The sequence below is a fragment of the Crassostrea angulata genome, chromosome 6, assembly GCF_025612915.1.
Source record: "Crassostrea angulata isolate pt1a10 chromosome 6, ASM2561291v2, whole genome shotgun sequence".
NCBI classification, from domain to species: Eukaryota; Metazoa; Mollusca; class Bivalvia; order Ostreida; family Ostreidae; genus Magallana; species Magallana angulata.
In genome coordinates, this window is record NC_069116.1 from 8,555,607 (window position 1) to 8,576,480 (window position 20,874).

The window sequence follows — 20,874 nt, forward strand, 5'->3', positions numbered from 1 at the left end:
AAAGATGGGAATTTCAGCTAAAGCTTTTAAAAGATAAAATACAATTTTGGGAACTTCATTTCAAAGTATTTTCTGTATGTAGTCTAGAAGGCCCTATGTGACCATTCAAAGGACTAAGTAGGATAAAAATGTCTCAAAACTTTCACAACTTTCTGCATGGATTTGGGATCAGGCTATCATTTTCCAATTTCACCACAATAAATCAAGAAAATTCTGACTCTAAACTAGCATCAACAATATCTAAAATACTTTCAAGATGTGGCTTAATCTGGAATTTGTGTTCATTGATTAAAGAGGCAAGTCCTCTTAAAACCCAGATTGATTAGTAGATTTCTTTATATGGATGCATAAGTTTTAAAGTTTTCTAATATATATTCCAAAGAATAAAATCAATTCTTTGTAATTAACAATTGCGCTTGCTTAGATATCACCGCTGCAAACCGAGTTCAATCCCGTGATCGACAGTGGTTTTATGTGACAGGTTAGGTATGGTGGTCGCCTGCTTGAACATGTGGGTTTTCTCCAGGCACTCCGGCTTCCTCCCACATCAATGACCCCCTCACCCTAACATCCGTGCCAACGAAAGATATTAATATATGTTGTAGAACTTGTTTACCAATCGTTGTAAAATAAACCAAGTTCAGTTTCAGTTTAATTAACAATCTGCTTTGGATGTCTCATTAATTATGTGTAGTAGGAAAGGATCTAGGAATGAACATATAAATACAACGAAAAATAAATGGCTGAAGCTGAAATCTAACATGAAACCCCTGCAACTCTAGTCAGGTGCTCTACCACTTAGCTACCCAGGTAAACCTCCTGACGACCATGGCCTCAAAATGTATGTTGGTTTAATGAGACTGTAAAAATTCCAACCATACACATCAAAATTGTGGTTGAAAGTCCATTTAACCAGTGAAAAAATTACTTCTAGCCCCGAAGCAGACAATTTATTAGGTATAATTCTGTGTTTCTTGGTTTAGGTTGATTAAACTTCTGCCCATAATTATGTTACATTTCCGTGACTTCAATGTTGATCTCAGCAAGTATACATACATGTGTATATTATCTATATGAGTTCTTTTGGAAAAGTCATACCATGAGCTAAGTATGACCACAGTCTCTTAGAAAATTCAAACCCTAGTCCATGTGTTTGTGCATTTAGAGTTTGAATGCTCGAATATTCAATTGATTGTGAATTATATAAATAAAAACTTGTAAATAACAGTCATCAAGAATAAGAAATTATTAAGCTTTTAATAAACAGCTTGATGTCAGTCAACTTCTGACATAATAAGTGTCAAACCCGCTAAAACAATATATATAACAATATAACAAGTTATAATCCCTTTAAAGGGTATTGTACTGTACATAAATGATGGACATTTAACAGTTTCAAACTTTACTTTCACTTTCGATTGTTTTTCATGGAAGCAACGTTTTTCATGTTTTCTTCATTTTTTTAGGGCTAAAGCTTATATACATTAAGAAAAATTAATATTGGGACCAATTCATTCGCATGAACTTATTTCGTTTTATAACGTAAGGTATGCACTTCTGTGTTATAGGCCTAAATACGATTATGCAGAAAACGTGATGACCAAGAATATAACTATAAAATAGAGAATTAATAGAAATACACACAATGTACACAATTTGTTTCCAAATTATTCAACTTTTTAGCATTTTCTTAAAACAACTTAGCCTAGTTACCTTTTTTAACATATATACGCATCGTACATCAACTGTCACCTCAGCAACTTTTTCATCTCCCGCCAATATGCAAATCTGAAAGTATGGCTAGGCCTAATGACCTATATTTGATTAAAAATATAATCCGTATATTTTAAAGCCCTAATTACATATGTGTTGGTATATAATCAATAACAAAAGTTGTAAGTTTTTAAGAAACTACTGTCTATTTTTTTTTTGTTAGTCTTACACGCGTTTACGAAAACAACGCTGCTAGCTTATCGTAAACTGAAAGTAGGTTTATTTTGGTGAAAACGGTGAAAACATGTCAGAAGTCGAATGGAGAAGAAAGTGGAAGCCTGACTTAAAGGCATGTCCATGGCAGCCCATAACGATCGACAAACAACAGTATCTATTCAAGTGCAAATACACGCACAATTCTTATGAGCTTCTTTTCACAGACAACTGTAACTTTTGGTTTGAGCGTCTCGAAGGTGCTGAATTGGAAAAAAGAACAGTTTCACTGAATCCTAGCGTGAAGGCTACAGCTACAAGGATACTAGATGAAATCCAAAACTGCCTTGAGAATTCAACAAAGAAAATGTCGGTCACTGTCACTGAGAATAAGAAAAAGCTAGACATTTATGTTGATTCACAACTGGCAGGAATGGCCTTTGTGTGGAAGTTTCAGTGTACGCAGGCCGACAGTCAATTGATTTCAGAAAATTTCAATGTACCTCTTCTAGCTATGGTTGCAGAATTGGCACGTAGAAATGAGGAGTTGGTTAAAATCATAGGAGCTAAAGACAAAGAGATTGACGACTACAAATCCCAGGGAGCTAAAACATCCAGAAAGCACATTGAAACTCCATTGTTTGTGAGCACAGCCTTTGAAAATAAAATGATCATGTCAAAAGAATTTGAGGAAGAAGTGAAGAAACTTGGATCCTCAGGGTTTTCTGAAGATAACCAGGATCTATACAGACAAATAATGACTCGTTATGCATATATAACCAGACCAGTTGCAGCAGATGAAGCAGATGACGACTCTCTTGATGAGAAGAAAACTCCATCCATCAACTCTTGGGAGACTAGCAGATTACCAGCTTCACTCACTGACAAGAGTCCTGTGAAATCATCACCCGGCAGCTCACCTCAGAAGAGTCCAGCCAAAGGCAGAAGTTCCTCAGAATCATCGCCAGTCAAGGACACGGAGCTGATGAGGAGACAGGCACTGGAGAGGAAGTTGGAGGATGAAGAGAGGAAGAAGAGTGAACCAAAGAAGAAGAAGAAGAAAATTGCATTCTGACCACACCACTACACAACTAGAATTTCATGTCTAAACTGATCAAAGGTTCCGATTAGATGTAAACATTTTGTGTCTTGATAGATGTTATGAAAAACTTTGATGGAATAATGTGTGTGTATTTGTTCATTAAAGAAACTTAGATGAGTGGGGTTTTTAATTAAATAATAAAAATTGTCTTTTGAACTCAAAAGGGTATTTTACCATTATCAGATCCATAATACTGAAATATTTATTTTAATAAACACAGATCATTACCAGATGTAGATATCTGAGAAGAAAACTTATTTGCTTTTGTGTCAGATAAAACACGTTGTTATGATATAATAAGTGCCAGGAGGGGGTTATGCAGTGTCTAAGAAAAACCAGAAACAAAGCCATGTTAAAAATAACTACAAAAATTATTTTATTCAAAGAGAAAAAAAATCATGGTTAATGATAATGGTTAAAAATTGGTTGAGAAATTTAATCATTGTGGAAATATTTATGAAAACAACATGTAAAACATATTTTGTTGCATATTTTTTTTTTTTTTTTGACATGTTGCAACAGTGTTTATAGGTTTTGGCATAAACAAGTCAGTTCATGAAATATTTACATTTTTGGTATGTACAAGACTGGTCTTCCCCATCAAAACATTCTACATGTATGTAAACTTAGAAAGTATAAGTAGAATGACAGAGAAGTGCAGGCAGTCCATTTGTTGTTAAAAGCATAAATTGCAATGTTTGACAATGTATTCAATGTATAACGACCACATTTTGTACTTAAATCAATTCAATTCAACTGTTTATTGACATCACTATGTTGGCATTAATGAATGAATGGTCCGATAATTAATGAATGGTCCGATATTCTTTTAAAAACATATCATTTTGAATTTATTATTGAATAAAAATACTCTACAAAAGAAATTATCAATATTCTGAATATTGTCCAATTTATTGCACATTGAAGTTTACATTGAAATCTATGGGCAACACATGTATTATTAAGGTATATTATAAAAAGTAACTTGAAATTCAAACAAATATCTTGGTTATTATATGCATAAACTTTCTTTTTAATAAAACATGAAAAAAAATGAAAACATTTACCGCAAATATTTTGAGAAAAATTAAAATTTTCTTGATTTCATCAAGGGAAAATAACTCTTCAAAAAAGTTTTAAGTGCAAAATGAACGCTTTATTATATGTTGAAAGTCCTGTGAATTAAGTTCATTTAGCTTTCACTGTTATCTAGCAATACATATTTACTTAATTTAAAATGATTCAAAATTGTTCAATATCCCTTCATTAAATACATTGAAAAGCCTTCCTTATAAGAATTGCTTTTGACCTACAAAAACATTTACACGCATACATCATGATCAAGACTTTTTTGTGTTTATTAGTACTCCCCATCATCTGTACAAGCCCTGTAATTTATTTACAATACTTTTTTGGAGACTTCGCTATGAAAACGATATATCTTAATATGATAATATGGAAAGCTTGCGGTTTACTCGTTCTTTTTCAAAATTTTAATTGTTGATTGATTGCATGTACCTGGTCACTACTGAAAATAAGGTGTATGTAGGAGATAAATTGTTCACTTGTTTCACACCAGTTTTACAATTTCACCAATTTATGGCTGCCCATTACATCTTGCACCTGGTTCTGCTGGTAAATATTTTTATCGTTTAAAACAGAGACATAAATAACATATTATTTATGTTTCTGTTTAAAATAACTAATCATTTTTCTTGTGTATTAACAGTGTACATACAACATCATATCTCCGTTAACAAACATTTTTGTATATAATTTTTGTACTAATCTTTCCAGAGTATTAAATAAGATGGTCTTATGCCCCCACCCCCCCCCCCCCCCCCCCCAAAAAAAAGAAAAGTATTGAAAACTGAACTTATAAGTGTACAATTAAAATGTTACAAGAAAAAATGTTTGGTTGATATAGATTGTTGATATCCAAACATTACCATGCCATTTATTATACGAATTTGACAGCGTACATGCACATTGTTTCTATTTACATTAACACTAATTAAAACAAACATCTTCGGCGTGTATACTGTTTATAATGTTTAATTATGTATCATGTCCTATCCAATAAAATAATAATTTTTTAAATTCAATTCCTGTATATGCAATCTCTTGTGTTCTTTTTTAGAACAAAGAAGTAAATATACAGTAAATTTTGCTTGTATTCATACGCACTTTGCTCCCTTTTCTTTTAATCAACGACATCACAGGAAAAACAACTCTAGTAACAAGATACTTTTATTATAACAGTCACACAAACAAATTCTCTACACATTTCTAACAGATTTGTAAAAGTTGGAGATCGTATAGAACAAAGGACGGATAAAGTACGTCACCTCACAACCAATCAACCATCAAACTACCACCCCTGGTCACCGACACAGACACCGAGGTAACCGTGGGTGTGTCCCTATTTACCCCATGAATGCACCACGGGGGTTCCCCCACCTATGATGTCCCCCTGTACGCCATTGCAGATTTCTGGGCATTCCACGCCGACCGCCTCTTCCACCTGTAGAAGATTTGGAAAAGGTTAAAATCAATGGAACAGGTGTAATATTAAATAGAAAATAACATTTTCCTGTCAGTTTTTTAATATATAATACTTTTTGTAAATTGGTATCAATTAAACCAAAGCATAATTTCAATTTCTACAAGTTTATGCATACTCTAATAAAGAAATTTTTAAAGGAGTTGATGTGTGAGGGTTATAAGTAACACGTAAATACTCTTCTCAAATACTAACAAAACTTATTTATTTCACGGTATTATGCTATATATTATGTTTTATTTCAGTTACCTGTTATTTTCTTGTCTACAATAGTTTTCTAAATTGCCGTGAATTGAAGTTCTATAGAAATCCAGTGTAGTTACTATGTTTAGGTATATTAATGTATGGTTAGTTTATGGTCAGAGACTGTTAAAAATGGGTAACACGATGAAATGAAACTATTGGGCCGGGATTGTGTGCTTTATCCCAAATTACCAATTTAATTCCTAAAACAAATAATTTAGGTAGCAAAGGACAGTATAAACCAAGTAAAGTGAGATAATGATACTAGTATTAGTGATCCTGCATAACTATGGTAGCACACCTTTTTCTAGGAATCTTTTCTGCGTTCGATCACCAATGACATTGTTATCAAGGTCAATGCATGTACTTAAAAATGAAAATTAAGTAGAAAAAGATGAAAACTAAACAGATATAGCCGAGAAACCCATTTGTCATGTCAAAATGATTGATAAGTTATGTTTGATAGACCGAGAACAGTTCTCAAAAATAAGAAAAAAATCCAGACATAACTAATTAAAAAAAGATGAAGATAGATCGATGAACGTCTTACGAGGACCAATTAAATAAGACATGTACAACTGATTTTTATATTATTCCAGTAAATCTCCGAATTTAAACACTTGATATTCAAATACTAGCAAAAAGAAGACAAAATTGATGAGTGTGCGAGGCAGGCGATTTAATTTTCCTTATTCATCATTTAGGCCAATGTATTTTTTACTGAATCAATTTGCAAAATTGTTTTTAGCTTTTTTTCCCTTTTTTCCTAGCAAATTCAAGACGCATGCACGTGTATACATATTTGAATGCAACACGCAATTACACACAATGGTTGAAGAGATTTTATTAGATTTTGAAAAAAATTAAAGGGAATTTCCAAACAAATACTCTGTACTAGCATGTACTTAACTTATTAGAGGAAGGAATTTCTCTTTAAAAACCCACAACTTTTCGTCCCTCTGAAGGAAAGCGACACACTATAGCATGCATTATGTGGGACCACACGATGACTTCATAATGACACAACGGTAATAAATTCAACATTAAAGGACGGTGGGCTAAAACAAACGAGAATTAAATCAAATTCCTCGTTCTGTGGTTTTAATACAGTGATCTACTTGTGTTTTGTCAATCAGACAACGGACGTGTGCCCGAGGGGTGCGCGAGCGGTTTCCCACAAGATAAATGTGGACTCTTACTGACGTCTTTATACGGACTAGGCTGTTCATTAGGTCGATTCTCTTTCCTTGAAAGCTGATAATTTCTTACGTTCATTTACTCATTTATATCATAGATACCACAATTAAAGACACAAACAAAGGTATATATTGTTATATAAAAGTTCTTTTAATGGATTTCTGCGTTATCACTCTGTTATTGATCAGTGTGCGTATATTCCCTAATTTACATGCATAATACTCATTTGTTAAATATAGCTTACACAAAATTTACATCAATCTAGACAAACATTGGAAAATACACAAAATATAAAAATACCCGAAGAACCGTTTTAGCCGGTATTCTTTGGTATCAAAATAGAAATGATAAATAGTTCTTTACAATTTTTCTATCACAGATGATTTGATTATTGGCACATAGTCGTGTATCACAGATTAACCGTTTATAACATGTAATCGTGCATAGAACATTTTCCCATTCCGGGTCTACACTTCAAGGTCGATGAGTCAAAATGGCCCCCATAACACCGGTTAACGAAGTATTTTCCCGTGGTGCACCTTGCGAATTTGTTGCAGGAATTGGTACACTCGTAGATCTGATTCTCAGAGCACGGGCTGGTACAGGGACCTGTTTTCTGTATGATACATCCATTACCAAGATCACATTCTGCAATTAAAAACCAAAATCACGTTGTAAAAAATATACAATGTATCTGTAAATAGACGTGTTATGTAAATGGATAATTTGCAATACAGGTAACAAGAATTTTCTCCAAATAAAACTTCAATTCGACAGAAAAAGTACTGATATAAAAATTCTATAACTTACTGTTCAGTGTGCCAGCAAAAGAAGTTGCCCCATTGAATTTCGTGCGGACAGGGCTTGTTTGTTGGGCAGTCCGTCTCGGACCCTCTATTCCGGGGTAGGTAGGCCTGGTCCAAGAAAAGGATTGTTGGGGAATGTGTTGATTAATGACGGTCTGCCAAGGCCACTTGTTGCTATAGTCACAAAAGAAAGAGAGGAAGATTTCGTTTTCGTTGAACTGCGGAAAACCATCTAATTCGTACAGCTTCATTATAGAGTCTCCAAGCGAATATGCGTACAGATGTGGCAATTTTGTGGTAATGTCGATGGCTCCGGAGCATGGCTCGTATTTCTTGGTTCGGAGATTTAAACATGATGGGCGACAGACTCTACCACAGGAATCATAGGCTGAAACAACAGCGCTGGTTTTTCCCCGAATCGGAGTCTTCACGGCAACATAAGCTACAGACACGGAGACGGGCAGTCGTTGATCAACAATGGCGTACTCTTGATAAGTTCCGGAATAAGAAATTCCGTCCGTGCGGACGAATACCTCTCCTGCCCCGGTTTGGGAAGACTTGCATTTTTGGTAACAATCTGGACGACCTGGATTTAAAGCCGACTTAAGTTTGGTGTATGTATTGAGGGAATAAATGTCACTTCCGGACCGGATGTTACCACTTCTGACTGGATAGGAATCGTACTTTGTGAACGATGGATCTCTCTGTGTTATCACCCGAACTGGAATGTACACCCATTCTTTGATATCTTTTCTGCCGTTTGCGCAGAAACTGTTTTGAATTGGTTTATATTCAAATGCGGAACATTGGTCAATAAGTGGATATGTAAGTTGTTCAGGAGCTTCGGGATTAACTAGTTGTGGTGGCGATGGGATTCTATTGTTCCTGTTAAACCAACGTGTATTGACCCATGGGAAAGTCGGTCGCCTGCTAACACCGCCATTGTTGTTGGTTCCAGGTCTTTGACCATTTCTCTCCTCCTCTAAGTCCCTCTGGTATTCTCGTAAAGTTTTAGATATACAAATGTAGTTCCCGTTGAGCTGCACGCACCGCAGTTGGTTTGATCCACAGTCCATTGACCTGGCACTGCAAGTTGGAGATGGTTCGTACATATATAAGCCATCCATCATATTACGACGGACGCCGTCTCGGACTGTTAAATCGGGTCTCAACAACCCGAACTCTGCGTCAGGGGCATGAAACTCGTTCCCGTAATCCTCTGGATTCGTTGGATAGTCGTTATCAATGTCAACTCCAGCTCGTAAAGCATTTTGTCGCTGAAGTTCCCAAATTCTGTCGACATTGGCGTGATGCATCCAGAATAGGGGATCGTCTGCTGCAGTGTTGAGTTCAGCCATGTTCCCTCCAACCCAAAGATGAATATCGCCATGATGGAATTCCAAACCATGATTCTCCATGTCTCTGGTCATTCCGCATATTTCTACAAAACGTGTTCTGGTTGTGATGTTTTGAATTTCTTCATACAGGTACAGTTCTCCTTCCACACCGACGTTTCTTCTTAATGGACCAGTTTCCGTTTGCCAATTAGCTGCAGGTCCTGATGTCACTTCACCATTACCATTTCCCATAAACTGAGGGGAGAACATGAGCGAAGATGCACTGTCGTCCATATACTGGTCCAGTAATGAATCCCAGTAAGGTAAAGTTACGGTGGGGTCAATCTCTTGCAGTGCCATTTCATACCTAAATTACGAAAAATCATTCGGCATTAGTACATGATGAAAATAGAAAAAATTTGATATTTTAAAGGAAAATAGAGAGAGAAAGAGAGAGAGAGAGAGAGAGAGAGAGAGAGAGAGAGAGAGAGACTTACACTTTTAAATATTCTCTATGGAATCCAGCAAAATGACATCCAAAGTGAGCAGTTTGTTCAATATCACCAGTATGAAAAGAGGATATCGTATCATAACGGCTTGGTTCCCCACCCTACAGTAAAAATATGATCTTACATGTAACTCTATATGATAAAGATCGCTTAATATAATACATGTATCTCTATATAATGAAAGATTGCTTAATATTTTTAAGTGATGGCAGTATTCAAAAATCGTATTTACCGTGCTTTGTTTGAGTCTCCGGACGGCATTGTGGTACCTTGCCCTTTCGTTGGCGGACAACATACGGTATTCCTTCCTCCTTCTTACAGCGGCCTGTCGCTTGCCCCGAGAGGTGTGGAGAGAGCGAACTTTTCTTGTCAGCCCTTCCAAGTACCTCTGACCCTCTGGACTTAATCGTTTCTCTGGATATTGTCGTTCTCTATTAGGCTTCCATTTGTATTCCTGTATACAGTTGTGTAAAATAGAGAGACCGACCTCTTCTTCTATGGTACAGGAACTGTAAAACCTGTTCAAGCATTTTGCCATTTCTATAGGTAGGTCTCGAGATTGAAGAAGGCCGTCTGTCTTCATAAATAGCACACATAATGCCAGCAGGCAAACACTAACGTAGGTCATCTAAAAAATAAAACAATTTTGTTAGGTTTTATATTTCAAAATGTTACCAAATGTAGAAAAAAGTATTTATAGGGTTTTTAGGAAGGCTTTTTTTTTTTAAACAGAAAAAAGATATACCTTTAAAAAAAAAATATTTTGTTGCATCCAATTAGCTCCTTTGAATAAGTGTTGTCCTGCAGTCTCGAGTCTATTGCTGTTTCATTTTGGCTGAATCTCTTCTTATATTCAATGGTTCTCGAGGAAATAACCACGTTTTGAGTGACGTCACGCGTCGTCAACCATTGATATCGCGGGATTTTTATTTGCGGGCTGGGAGAATTGGACCGAATAAGCGACATAGGTGACAATGTTCGATGATCATAAATTAGTGAATGATTGATTTTTTACTAGTTGCCCAAGCGTCACCTCTGAACCACGTCAAAGCTGTAAAAATAGATGCACTCGTGTTAACATAACCAATGTTTTTCAATCGTAGAATAAAGCCAACGATTGGTCAATCTGTAAAAGAGATAAAAACAAAAACACTACAATAAAAATAAACACACACTCGCAATGATTTCTACAACATCTTGGCCATCTTAGAATGAAACTATAAACACGTACGACTGAAATTGGAAATTATTTAGATTGTTTGGATGGTCAAAACATTATTTAGTAATGTAGGAAGCGTTTTAATTTTAAGTAAACTTTTAGTTATTGGAATATTGCGAGAAATGATTAAACCTAAAAAAAAGATTGAAGTCGTCGTGATTCAAATGATCTGCAGAATCTTGTTCTAATTGTTCTATTTGTTGTTTGTTACCATGGTATTCAATGTAATAAACATATGAAATATGAAATACGAAAAGCTAATCTGAGACTGAAATGCATTTAAGATAATAACCAAATGTTAAATTTACAAATGAAATGCAAAGATGAAGAAGTTCGTATAAAACAAGGGAAATTCCCTTGAAACCACTAAGTTTTGAGTTCTGAAGTTACACTGATTTGCATGTCTTTAGTTGGCATGTTTGAAAAACCCGGTCTGATTAATCACCGTGTTTAGAATAATGTGGATTTTTTTGGCTACACGTGCAGTGCAGCCTTATGTATATCAGATATATCCGGTTTTGTGAATAAGCAAAAGTTTCAAGAAATCGTAGGCATTGACGGGAATTAGGACGAGCTGTACTGACGTCAAGACGAGGACCCCTGTAACAATAACGGCCATGTAACGGTCACTATTTATAGCACAAGGTCACGTCACAACGGCAAGTACTTGTCATTCACTTGTGTAATGAAAGTCATTGGTCATTGGTGTATGCAAATACTATGTACCAATAAAAAAAGTTTCAGTTCGTTTACTGAAACTTCAATGAGAGTTCTAGATTGCATTTATTTGTTGTGGCTTTTTATTTTTAGAGTTTGTATTTTATCCAAAAGTTTTCGTACTGTAAAAATCTTTGTCGTAAAATTCTGTTGCCATCAACCGTTATAATGTGATGAGCAAAAATATAACCTTAACCTTAACTCGTGTGGTGTTCAGCACAACAATATATTAATTCACAGGTCAGGTAATTACAATCTGTAATGATGAATTAGAGAAACTAATTTGATAGCTAATAAGTCAACGGCACGAGACCGTTCCTTAATTGTTTTGTTCGCGGAAACAATGACACTTTATTCTTTTAATTCGTATGTACAAAATGTACTTTTTGACAATCTATAAACAACTAGCCAGTAAGATAACCGATTACATTTAGATAATTTTTTAAAAAATGTTGATGCCAAATGCAATCTTTAACTTTATAAACGAATGTTTTAACTATATACCTTTTTGCAGTATCGTTTCAAAAGCAAAATATCTATCAAAAATGAAGTGAAGGTTTTAATTTATTTGTGCAATCAATTCAAAAATCGCAATTAATTGGTTGCAAAAATATATGTACATGTATTTATTTTGAAATCAAACGTAAATATCTGTTCTCACAGAAATAAAACCCTCCAGGTAGAACGGTATATAGAAGACAGCATTTTGAAAATAAGAGGGTTGGTCTGAAAGTTATGCCACAAATTCGGGAAAATCATAATTCCTCATTGAAAAAAACGCCTTTGACATTTCACACACATAATAATGCATTCCATTGTGCGAATCTACATTTGTTTACACCTAATATATAGCAAAATTTTTGGCATTTTGAAATTTGGAGATGACACCCTTTAAAAACCAGAATGTAGAATTTAGTATTTTTAGCATAAAGGGTAGAAAATTATATCATTACTCACATATTACAATGTCAGGAAAACAGCTATTGTAATATTTGTTTTAATTTAATTCGAATTGGGGAAAATGAAAATTTCCTCTGTATTCCTATAGTAAATGTATCTGTATTTGTCAAATCCTCAAATCCATAATTGTGTCCCAGAATTGGCCGAGTTGCTTTGACCACGCTTCATTGTTATTTTTTCCATTTAAAAAATCGATTGGTGTTTTTTTTTTAAATCGAGTTTTTTTTTCAAAATTTTTAAAAAGTGTATCTTGTGATTTGTATTGGTCAAAGCAAAAATGAATTTCATCTTTTTTCGCTTGTATGGCCTTTATATTCTTTGTTAGACAGTTAAATAGCACCAATCAGCAACATTGGTTTGGAGCATGTTCAATTCTTTAATCGTGGAATTTACTCCAGAATAAAAACGTCAAATTAGACTCTAATTTATGACGCGGCGATATCACGCCTGTAATACTTTTTAAGCACTTACATTATTTTAATAAAACCACAAAATTGATCAAAATTTTAATTTATATTAGAATTACCGGTATGATTGTGCATATTTTAATAGATCGTTTCTGTAAGAGAGCGCCAATCAGATGCATTGTGTGTGTTCCTAACTTTTGAATTGTATTTTAGGGTAAGAACAAATTTGAGGAGTGTTATTTAATACTTAATATAGGCCGTGTTTCATCCACGGGAAAAAAGGTATTTATTCTAAAAAACACCAAACATTCCGTTTCATCACAGCATGCGGAATGTTGTGTGTTGATGCATGAGCATAGGCTGCTACGTATATCTATCTTAGTACAACGAGCTTCTAATGAAATTCGAGGATATCTCTACACGAAGTTTTTATTCTCTATGATTGATTTCTTAGACATTTTATTCAGTTCCAAAAAAAAAAAAAGAAAACTTCCAATAGCAGAAGCTCTAAAGTGGGCGTCTAAAATGACTGTAAACTGAGAAAAGTTCGGTCTTTAAATTTAAAGGTTTTATGAACTTTCTTAACCGCAATATACATGATTCAGTTCAAATAAAGAATACTAAGTACATGAATTATAACCATCCATTACTTCTTGTTTTTTGAAATGATGGTAGTTTTACCAACCTTAGTTAAAATAAAAATAATTGTGAACACAATGCTAAACATCTGTCCTGGTTATATTTTTGTTAGTTTTGTAACTATATTACATGTATTTTCACGTGACGGCCCTAAATTTTGTTGAAAAGTTGGGCGTTTCTAAAAACAGGAGAATTTCTGGTTAACGGTCGTAGAAGGCCGCATCAAATATCGGCCAGGTGATTTTTAGCCGGGCTCTGCTGAAAGCAGAGTCCTGGCCGTAGGCAGATAAATCGCTAATGCTACTATAAATAGCACAACTTCAAAAGTAAACAAAAAACCAAACAGCGTCAAAGTAAAAGCTTCCGCTATACCAAATAGTTACACAAAGAGCCACGTTTTGTTAAAAGTGTTGGGTTTTTTTGTTTGTTTGTTTTTTTTTAAATTCAAGAGAATTGTCTTTTTTAGATTTCTTATCAATTACGTGTTTTAAAAACAAGACTATACATTTTGGACACATACAAAGAGCATGAATTTCCATGAACTACTTTGCTGCGCATTGAAGAAATGGGGATTGAATTTATAACGCTTGTTGCAAAATTGAAGGCAGCAACTGTTGAATTTTTGTTTATAGCCGCTTATAGAATTTGGTCGCTCTCTGACGCTTTGCCGACATTAAAAGCATGAGAGAGAGAGAGAGAGGGAGAGAGAGAGAGAGAAATTTTAAGTCTTTACTACTCAATATGCTTAAAGACACATCAAAAGAGCCCGGTTTTCAGTACTTCAGTACTTTGATTAAGTGTTGTTTTTCTTAGTGAGGCTGTGTTTCAAATATTGAATTGCGCATTACCATTAGCTAAAATGTCAAGGCATAAAAAACAACTCAACTTAACTTGAATTTGGAATTCTATATAAATAATTGGAAATATTTGTAAGAGGGAACAACTATTTGGAAACAGCTTCTATATCATGACATAATTATTTAAGTTTTTCATTTAGGCATTCAATGCTTATTTTTAGATGTCGTAGATTCTATAACAAACTTACAGGTGCTTAAGGACAGGATCAGAAATTGGACATTGCAGATTTCCAATGTAAACATAAGGGGAAATAAACACTGAATGTAAATATATGCACATAACCCCGAGTGCCCTGTAGGTATTAATGTTGTTGGTTGGGTTTTTTTGCCTCTTGTTGGAAGTGTTACGGTTTACCGCGTTTCATATGAACAGCGTGTAAATCTATGACATGGCATGTTTAAACTTCTTGTTATGGACGAAGTCACTCAAAACTATCTTTTGTAATTCCAATGTAAGCGCTAATACTACTAAAGAAGCAATTGTATTCTATTTGGTCTATAATGGCATTCCTACTCCTACTTTTTCAGTATAATCGGACATATTGTGAGAAAGAGGAAACCCGAACTTGGTCCCGCATGCAGAATAATAAACACCAACAACATTAGTTCCATGCCCACAGCCTTCTCCTAATCTTGAACCATGGTCATAACCAATATTCTCATACAGCTCCGGAGTTTTTGTTTCAGTGTATCAACACATTCCAAACAATAAAACTATATAATTCATTACAAAATCACTTTATTTGAACCATACAATTCAAATATGTAGAAGACAAAAGTCTGTGTATGATATATAACAGAAATGAATGATATAAAAATAAATTACAAAATGTATGATGAAGCACTTTTCTGTGCAAGGTAATTCATCACATCTATTTCCATGGATCAAGAAACCAAGAACCAAGGAAAGTATATGAAGATAGATTGAAACCATATCCAAACTACACTGAATAATTATGACAACAAAAACAGTTTGGCACATGCTTGAGAGAGGATTTGATTGATGTTAATCTCTACAAATCTAATTCTTGATCTAAATATAGCAATATATAAACAACAGGCGTCAAGACGATTTGTAGATTTGAAATGTACATTCAATTTGACAAGGTCATTATCAGTAGAGTTTGGGACTTGACATGGTTTCGTTCGAGACATGAATACAAAATAAATATGGCACATACGATCACAACAAAATATTGCACTTGGTATGATTTTTTGCTAACAAAAATCACTGCACATTTCATAGCTAACAGAGATCTCTCATGTTGTTTATATATATACATATATATCGGATTTGCTGAAGAACTGAACTTGTCATTTTCAAAGAAAATAATGCACACTCAATATATCTTTGGATTAAAGATTTGTATTATCAGAATAAAGCATATGCATTATTTTCTGTTGAAAACCACAAATCTTTTTAATCAGAAGTACTATGCGCTCGCAGTTCCGAGGAAAGAAGGGAAACTTTATTTACCAATTCCAAACCCGCGAACACCGGAAAACTTTCGGCGCGATTGGCGAGCTTGTGGTAAGCCATTCCATTCTTCGTTCGTACAATGTCCTTTTCCTTGTTGACATTTCCCTGAGACGGGGTCATAATGAGATTTGTAGCACAACTGAACGAAGTAGTAACCCGCCCAGCATTTGGCAAACCGGTTGCAGGAATCCACACACTGGTAAGACTTGCCCGTTTCACACGGTGCGTTGCAGTCACTCATAAGAATTGTACAATCTTTATTGGTAATCGGACATTCTGAAAAGTTAATATAAAGAATAATTATATATATTTCAACATCATGATATTAAATGCGATGTACAATGTGAGATTAAAGACTGGGATTATGTTCAAAAGTTGACATAACTTACTTTTTAATTGAATCGCAGGTTCAGTTGTCGCCTCAATAATAGGAGGTATTGGCTTGAATGCTTCGGCAGGTGGAGACATGAGGTTCTGCAAAGGACTGGGCTTCATTGTATTTCTACTAATCTGAACTCCAGCAGGGGGCGTTGGTGGGTCTTTGGCCCCTGGTTGACTAAATACAGTGGGCCAAGGCCATCGGTCGCTGTAGTCACAGTAGAACGAGACGTAGATTTGGTCTGTGGAAAACTGAGGACACGATTTCTCAGAGTTAAAGTCCCAGACTCCGAGGACGGCGTCTCCGAAGTTGTTACCAAACATCAACGGTTGTTTCGTGTTGACTCGGAGGGCACCCGAACAGGGACGGTAGAGATTGGTGGAACCAGGGACAAGGCAGGACGGACGACAGACTCGTCCACAGGAATCATAAGCGGATATCAAGACATCGGCCTGCCCTGATCCCGGATTTTTAATGGCAACGTAAGCAATTGACACAGAAACTGCCAATCTGTGATCTACGATAGCAAATTCTTTGTACGACCCGTCGTAGTTAAGACCATCTGTTTGAATATATATTTCACCAGCCCCGCTGTATGTGCTCTTACAACTTCCATAATCTGCTGGCTTGGGTGAACCACGCATGTACCTATTCAGGTTACTGTATCCAGAGGAGGCGTAGATATCTGTGTTTTTCATTGGCTTGCCGTTAACAACTGGATACGATTGGTATTTACCAAAGTCCACTGGTCGGCGGATCGTAACTCTGACAGGAATATAAATCCACTCGTTAACATTCTTTTGGCCGTTAACACAAAAGGAGTTTTGGATTGGTTTGTGGAGGTCGCCTCCTTTGTTTTTGGGAGGTGGTGGATATGGTGGGCTGAGGGTGGGGCAAGGTTCAGGGGTAGTTGTCGGTTTCGGCGTCGTTGTTGTTGTTGTCGTTGTTGTTGTTGTTGTTGTCGTTGTAATACCCGTATGGCCTCCACCGTTAGCCTTGAAGTCTTCGTATTCCTCTATACTCATTGAACGACATTTGTACTCGGCTCTTTCATTTTGGACACACAAGAGATACGGCGAGCCACAGTACGGTTTTTCTGCGGAGCATGTTGGTCGCGGGGCGTATTTGTAGATGTCGCGTATGTAAGCGTCACTCAAACCGTCCATTACTGTAAGTCCTTCCATCATGTCACCTAAAGGTTCTTCTGGGCCATGGAAAACATCGCCAAACTGTGCTGGGTAGTCAGCTGTAACGTCAACACCTTTGTTTTTTGCATTCTCTCTTTGCAACTCCCAGACGTAATCAATGAAAGCGTGGTGCATCCAAAACACGGGTTCTTCAGACGCAATCTCAATGATGCCCATAACGCCATCAACAAACAGATGGAATGGGCCGTGGACAAACTCCAAGTCGTGCCAAGTGCTAGCATCGTCTCCGCAAATTTCACTCATTCGCGTGCGTGAAGTGACATTTTTGATTTCCTCATCATCCATAGGCCGTCCAGAGATTCCAACATTTCTAAAGAGTTGTCCTACTGTTGTGTTCCAATTTGCAAATGGTCCAGAAGTTACAAATCCTTCCTTTGTTCCTAAGAAATCATCATGCCAAATCATGGAGTTTGCACTGTTTTCCAGTCCCATATTAAAATCCAATGTAGAGTCGAGGTATGGTAATGTAACTTCAGGGTCCACTTGTGTTAGAGCTTCTTCGTACCTATTTGAAAATAGAATTTATTATACCTGCAACAGTTTATCTTTAAAAGTGTTTATTTGTCTTGTATTTTTTTATCATAATAAGGAAGCGACCTTAAATGTCAGACAGTAAATACCATTAAACAATCATTCATTGTTTGGAGAATGAACAGGATATAAGTTTCTGTTGACCATGTACATTGATATATCTTTATTGAAGTCTGTGGTTCTGCTTACGTAAATCGTGACGCACGATTGACAATCACACACAGTTCATTAAACACAGTAAGTGTATTAAGTAACAAGAAGAACTTACATTAAGGTGTACAATCGGTGAAACCCCAGAAAGTTACAACCACCATGCGCGGTATATTGTGTGGCTCCGGAATGAAAAGATGCAAGGACGTCGTATTTGGACTCCCCTTCAATCTACAAGCATAACATCAAACCCGTCTTGAATATTCAAACATTGAAAAAATATGCATTGAAAAGAAATTATGAAAAAAAATTATAAAAGTCATATGATTAAAAAAACCCTAAAATACAAAAAGTATAGGAAATAAGAGAAATCATATTTCATTCTTATATAATAAGTTTAAGTGTCGTTGTCGATGAGGTTTAACAATGCAAACATGCAAACTCAATGTTAATAGCTTACCTTTTCGTCATATTTGAGTCTGTTGAGAGCAGAGTGGTAGCGGTTTCTTTGATCGTCAGTCATCATACGGTACTCTATCCTTTCACGGCGAAGGTCCAAACCCTGCCTCCTTCTGCGCTGACCATGAGCAACTCTACCTAAAGCACTTCTAATCAGGCTACCCGTGTATTGGACGGTTGCCCCGGTAACGTTTTTGGCGGCAAAGTTTCTAAATCGCGATGTTTTCCATCGATAGTTTGAAATACATTGATGATAAATACTCAAAGCAACTTCCTCTTTGATGCCTCGTGACTTCTTCCACATGCTGTAGAGACACTGAGCATACGGAGTGGGGTATTCCAGGTTTTCTATCAAAGCTAACGTGACGGGTAGTAGTCCAAGAAACAAGACACTAATTAAACACTTAGGAACTGCCATCCTAACTCTGTAAACAAACAAAAAAATAATTCATCTCATTACTGATATAAATCAAGGTATGAAATCTACAAAAACTTCAACAAAAGAAACTAGTGAAACTATTTTTAAAAAATCTTCAATACTCACGGTTTTGATGAAAATATTTATAATCCTATAGAGCTTTTTAACATATATGTTCCCGGTTTTTATTAAAATTTAACGTTTTTTTAACAAGTTGGAAATGATTTTTACCAGGCCGAGAGTCGTGTTTTATACGGAATGAGGTTTGGGGGGAAGTCCTCTGTCTTCTAAATGAAGAGTAATTCGTCACGTGAGTGACAGCATTGTGTTCTTACGTCTGCTGTCAACTCCCTGACAACACGGACATCATTAATGAAGCAGTAAACGTAAGACGGGACGTCCCCACCAATCAAACTGAGCGCGGCACGGTGCCAAATCCTCACTCAGGGGAAGTGGCTACCGATGGTCACATATCCATGGCAACCACTCATGTTGTGAATGGAGCTATTACTACAATACTACTAAATGCTAATTTCAGCAAAGATCTTTTCCACATGTTTTATGTTTTTTTATTTATTGATATGTTCTATTTTTATGTTTTACATACATTGGTATTATATCAAATTAACATGTACTGTTTTATTTAGTGTTTACAAGGACACTTAATAGTTATATATGATTACGGATATGACATTGATTAATTAACATTATTCAGCATGGAATGGGTTAAGGGTGAGAAGAAGAGGAGACAGAAGTAAGGGAATATGAAGCCGTCTTAATACCAAGTATATAAGGTATACTGTAATTACGGTAAAAGCTTTTTAGTAACAATAATACAATTTGAAAAATTAATTTGTATTTAGAACAATTAATCATTAATCCATTTTAAGTGGGTGGGGGGTTGCAAAATAACTTTACTTAGACCATTTTGAATAAACAAACAAAAATCCTTCATACTCTTTTAATGTTATCTTTATTGTTTTACTTTTTTTTTTTGCACTTTATTGGTTACAAATTTTATTAACTTCTTTAACGGTGATTGATTTGCCAACCGAAATAATTTTTCACAAAAAGGCGTCCAATTATTCCGAGATGTTTTAACCTATCATGACGTACTGCACAGCTTGCATCAAATTGTCTCTCAGTGTTAGGAAGGCGTCCTTGCGTAACGACCCGATCTTTCAAAATGCATTTAGTGGCACAGATAGTATGCCCCGGGCAATCCCTAATTAAACTTGTAAACAACCGAAACAATGATTCCTTACATCACATGATGACATAAAACATTGTTATGTATTCAATAATATATTCAATTAAAGTACTGAAATTTTGAATTATTTCCGATAATTTATTTTTGCGTTTAAAATGTAGCTTTTGTTTTCTAAAACGATTGTTTTGGGGTTTTTTTTTTTTTTTTTTTTTCATTTTCTTCTCGAGATAGAAAAGATAATACTATATGAAAGTTACCATGTTTTGGGTAATGGTTAGATTCTAATTGGTTAATATGTTTGGCCTGTTTCCGTTTCTATTATTTATTGTATTTTCTCAATAAAATTATTTAAATTAATGTAATATGTCATCATTTATATTTCAGAAAGAAGCTCAAATTATTAAAAAAAATCTGTTCATTTTAAACTTTTGATCTCTCTCTCTTTCTCTCTCTCTCTCTCTCTCTCTCTCTCTCTCTCTCTCTCTGCTTGCAAAGTAACATTTCTTTCCTTTTAGAAAATACTCGGGAAAGAAGGAGATAACAAAGGGCAATTAAGG

The 20,874-nt window shown here is 35.4% G+C and overlaps 4 protein-coding genes across 8 annotated transcripts in view; 1 reads left to right on the forward strand and 3 right to left on the reverse strand.

The window, feature by feature from the left end:
• The window catches only part of LOC128186629 (uncharacterized), a 43,425-nt gene extending 41,562 nt beyond the window's left edge, over positions 1-1,863 (reverse strand). For all 5 annotated transcript variants that reach the window (XM_052856465.1, XM_052856463.1, XM_052856462.1 and 2 more), the window contains exon 1: positions 1,714-1,863. The gene's annotated coding sequence lies outside the window, so the exon portion shown is untranslated. The remainder of the gene's footprint in view (positions 1-1,713) is intronic.
• Positions 1,864-1,967: 104 nt separating this feature from the next.
• LOC128186631 (non-homologous end-joining factor 1-like) lies at positions 1,968-3,145 on the forward strand. Its single transcript, XM_052856466.1, has one exon. It carries the CDS (start codon positions 2,018-2,020, stop codon positions 2,999-3,001), a length of 984 nt encoding a protein of 327 aa, XP_052712426.1. The 5' UTR covers positions 1,968-2,017; the 3' UTR covers positions 3,002-3,145.
• A 2,125-nt stretch (positions 3,146-5,270) lies between these two features.
• On the reverse strand, positions 5,271-19,376 carry LOC128189544 (uncharacterized). Its single transcript, XM_052861197.1, has 6 exons — positions 19,234-19,376; positions 18,691-19,114; positions 18,349-18,461; positions 16,352-18,054; positions 15,960-16,238; positions 5,271-5,552 (listed from the first exon to the last, which is right to left on the reverse strand). Exons 2-6 carry the CDS (start codon positions 19,105-19,107, stop codon positions 5,455-5,457), a joined length of 2,610 nt encoding a protein of 869 aa, XP_052717157.1. The 5' UTR covers positions 19,108-19,114; positions 19,234-19,376; the 3' UTR covers positions 5,271-5,454.
• On the reverse strand, positions 7,159-10,530 carry LOC128189545 (uncharacterized). The gene is made up of 5 exons (XM_052861198.1): positions 10,429-10,530; positions 9,916-10,311; positions 9,672-9,784; positions 7,842-9,541; positions 7,159-7,679 (listed from the first exon to the last, which is right to left on the reverse strand). The coding sequence occupies exons 1-5, from the start codon at positions 10,453-10,455 to the stop codon at positions 7,456-7,458; spliced, it is 2,460 nt and encodes an 819-aa protein (XP_052717158.1). The 5' UTR covers positions 10,456-10,530; the 3' UTR covers positions 7,159-7,455.
• Positions 19,377-20,874: the final 1,498 nt, after the last annotated feature.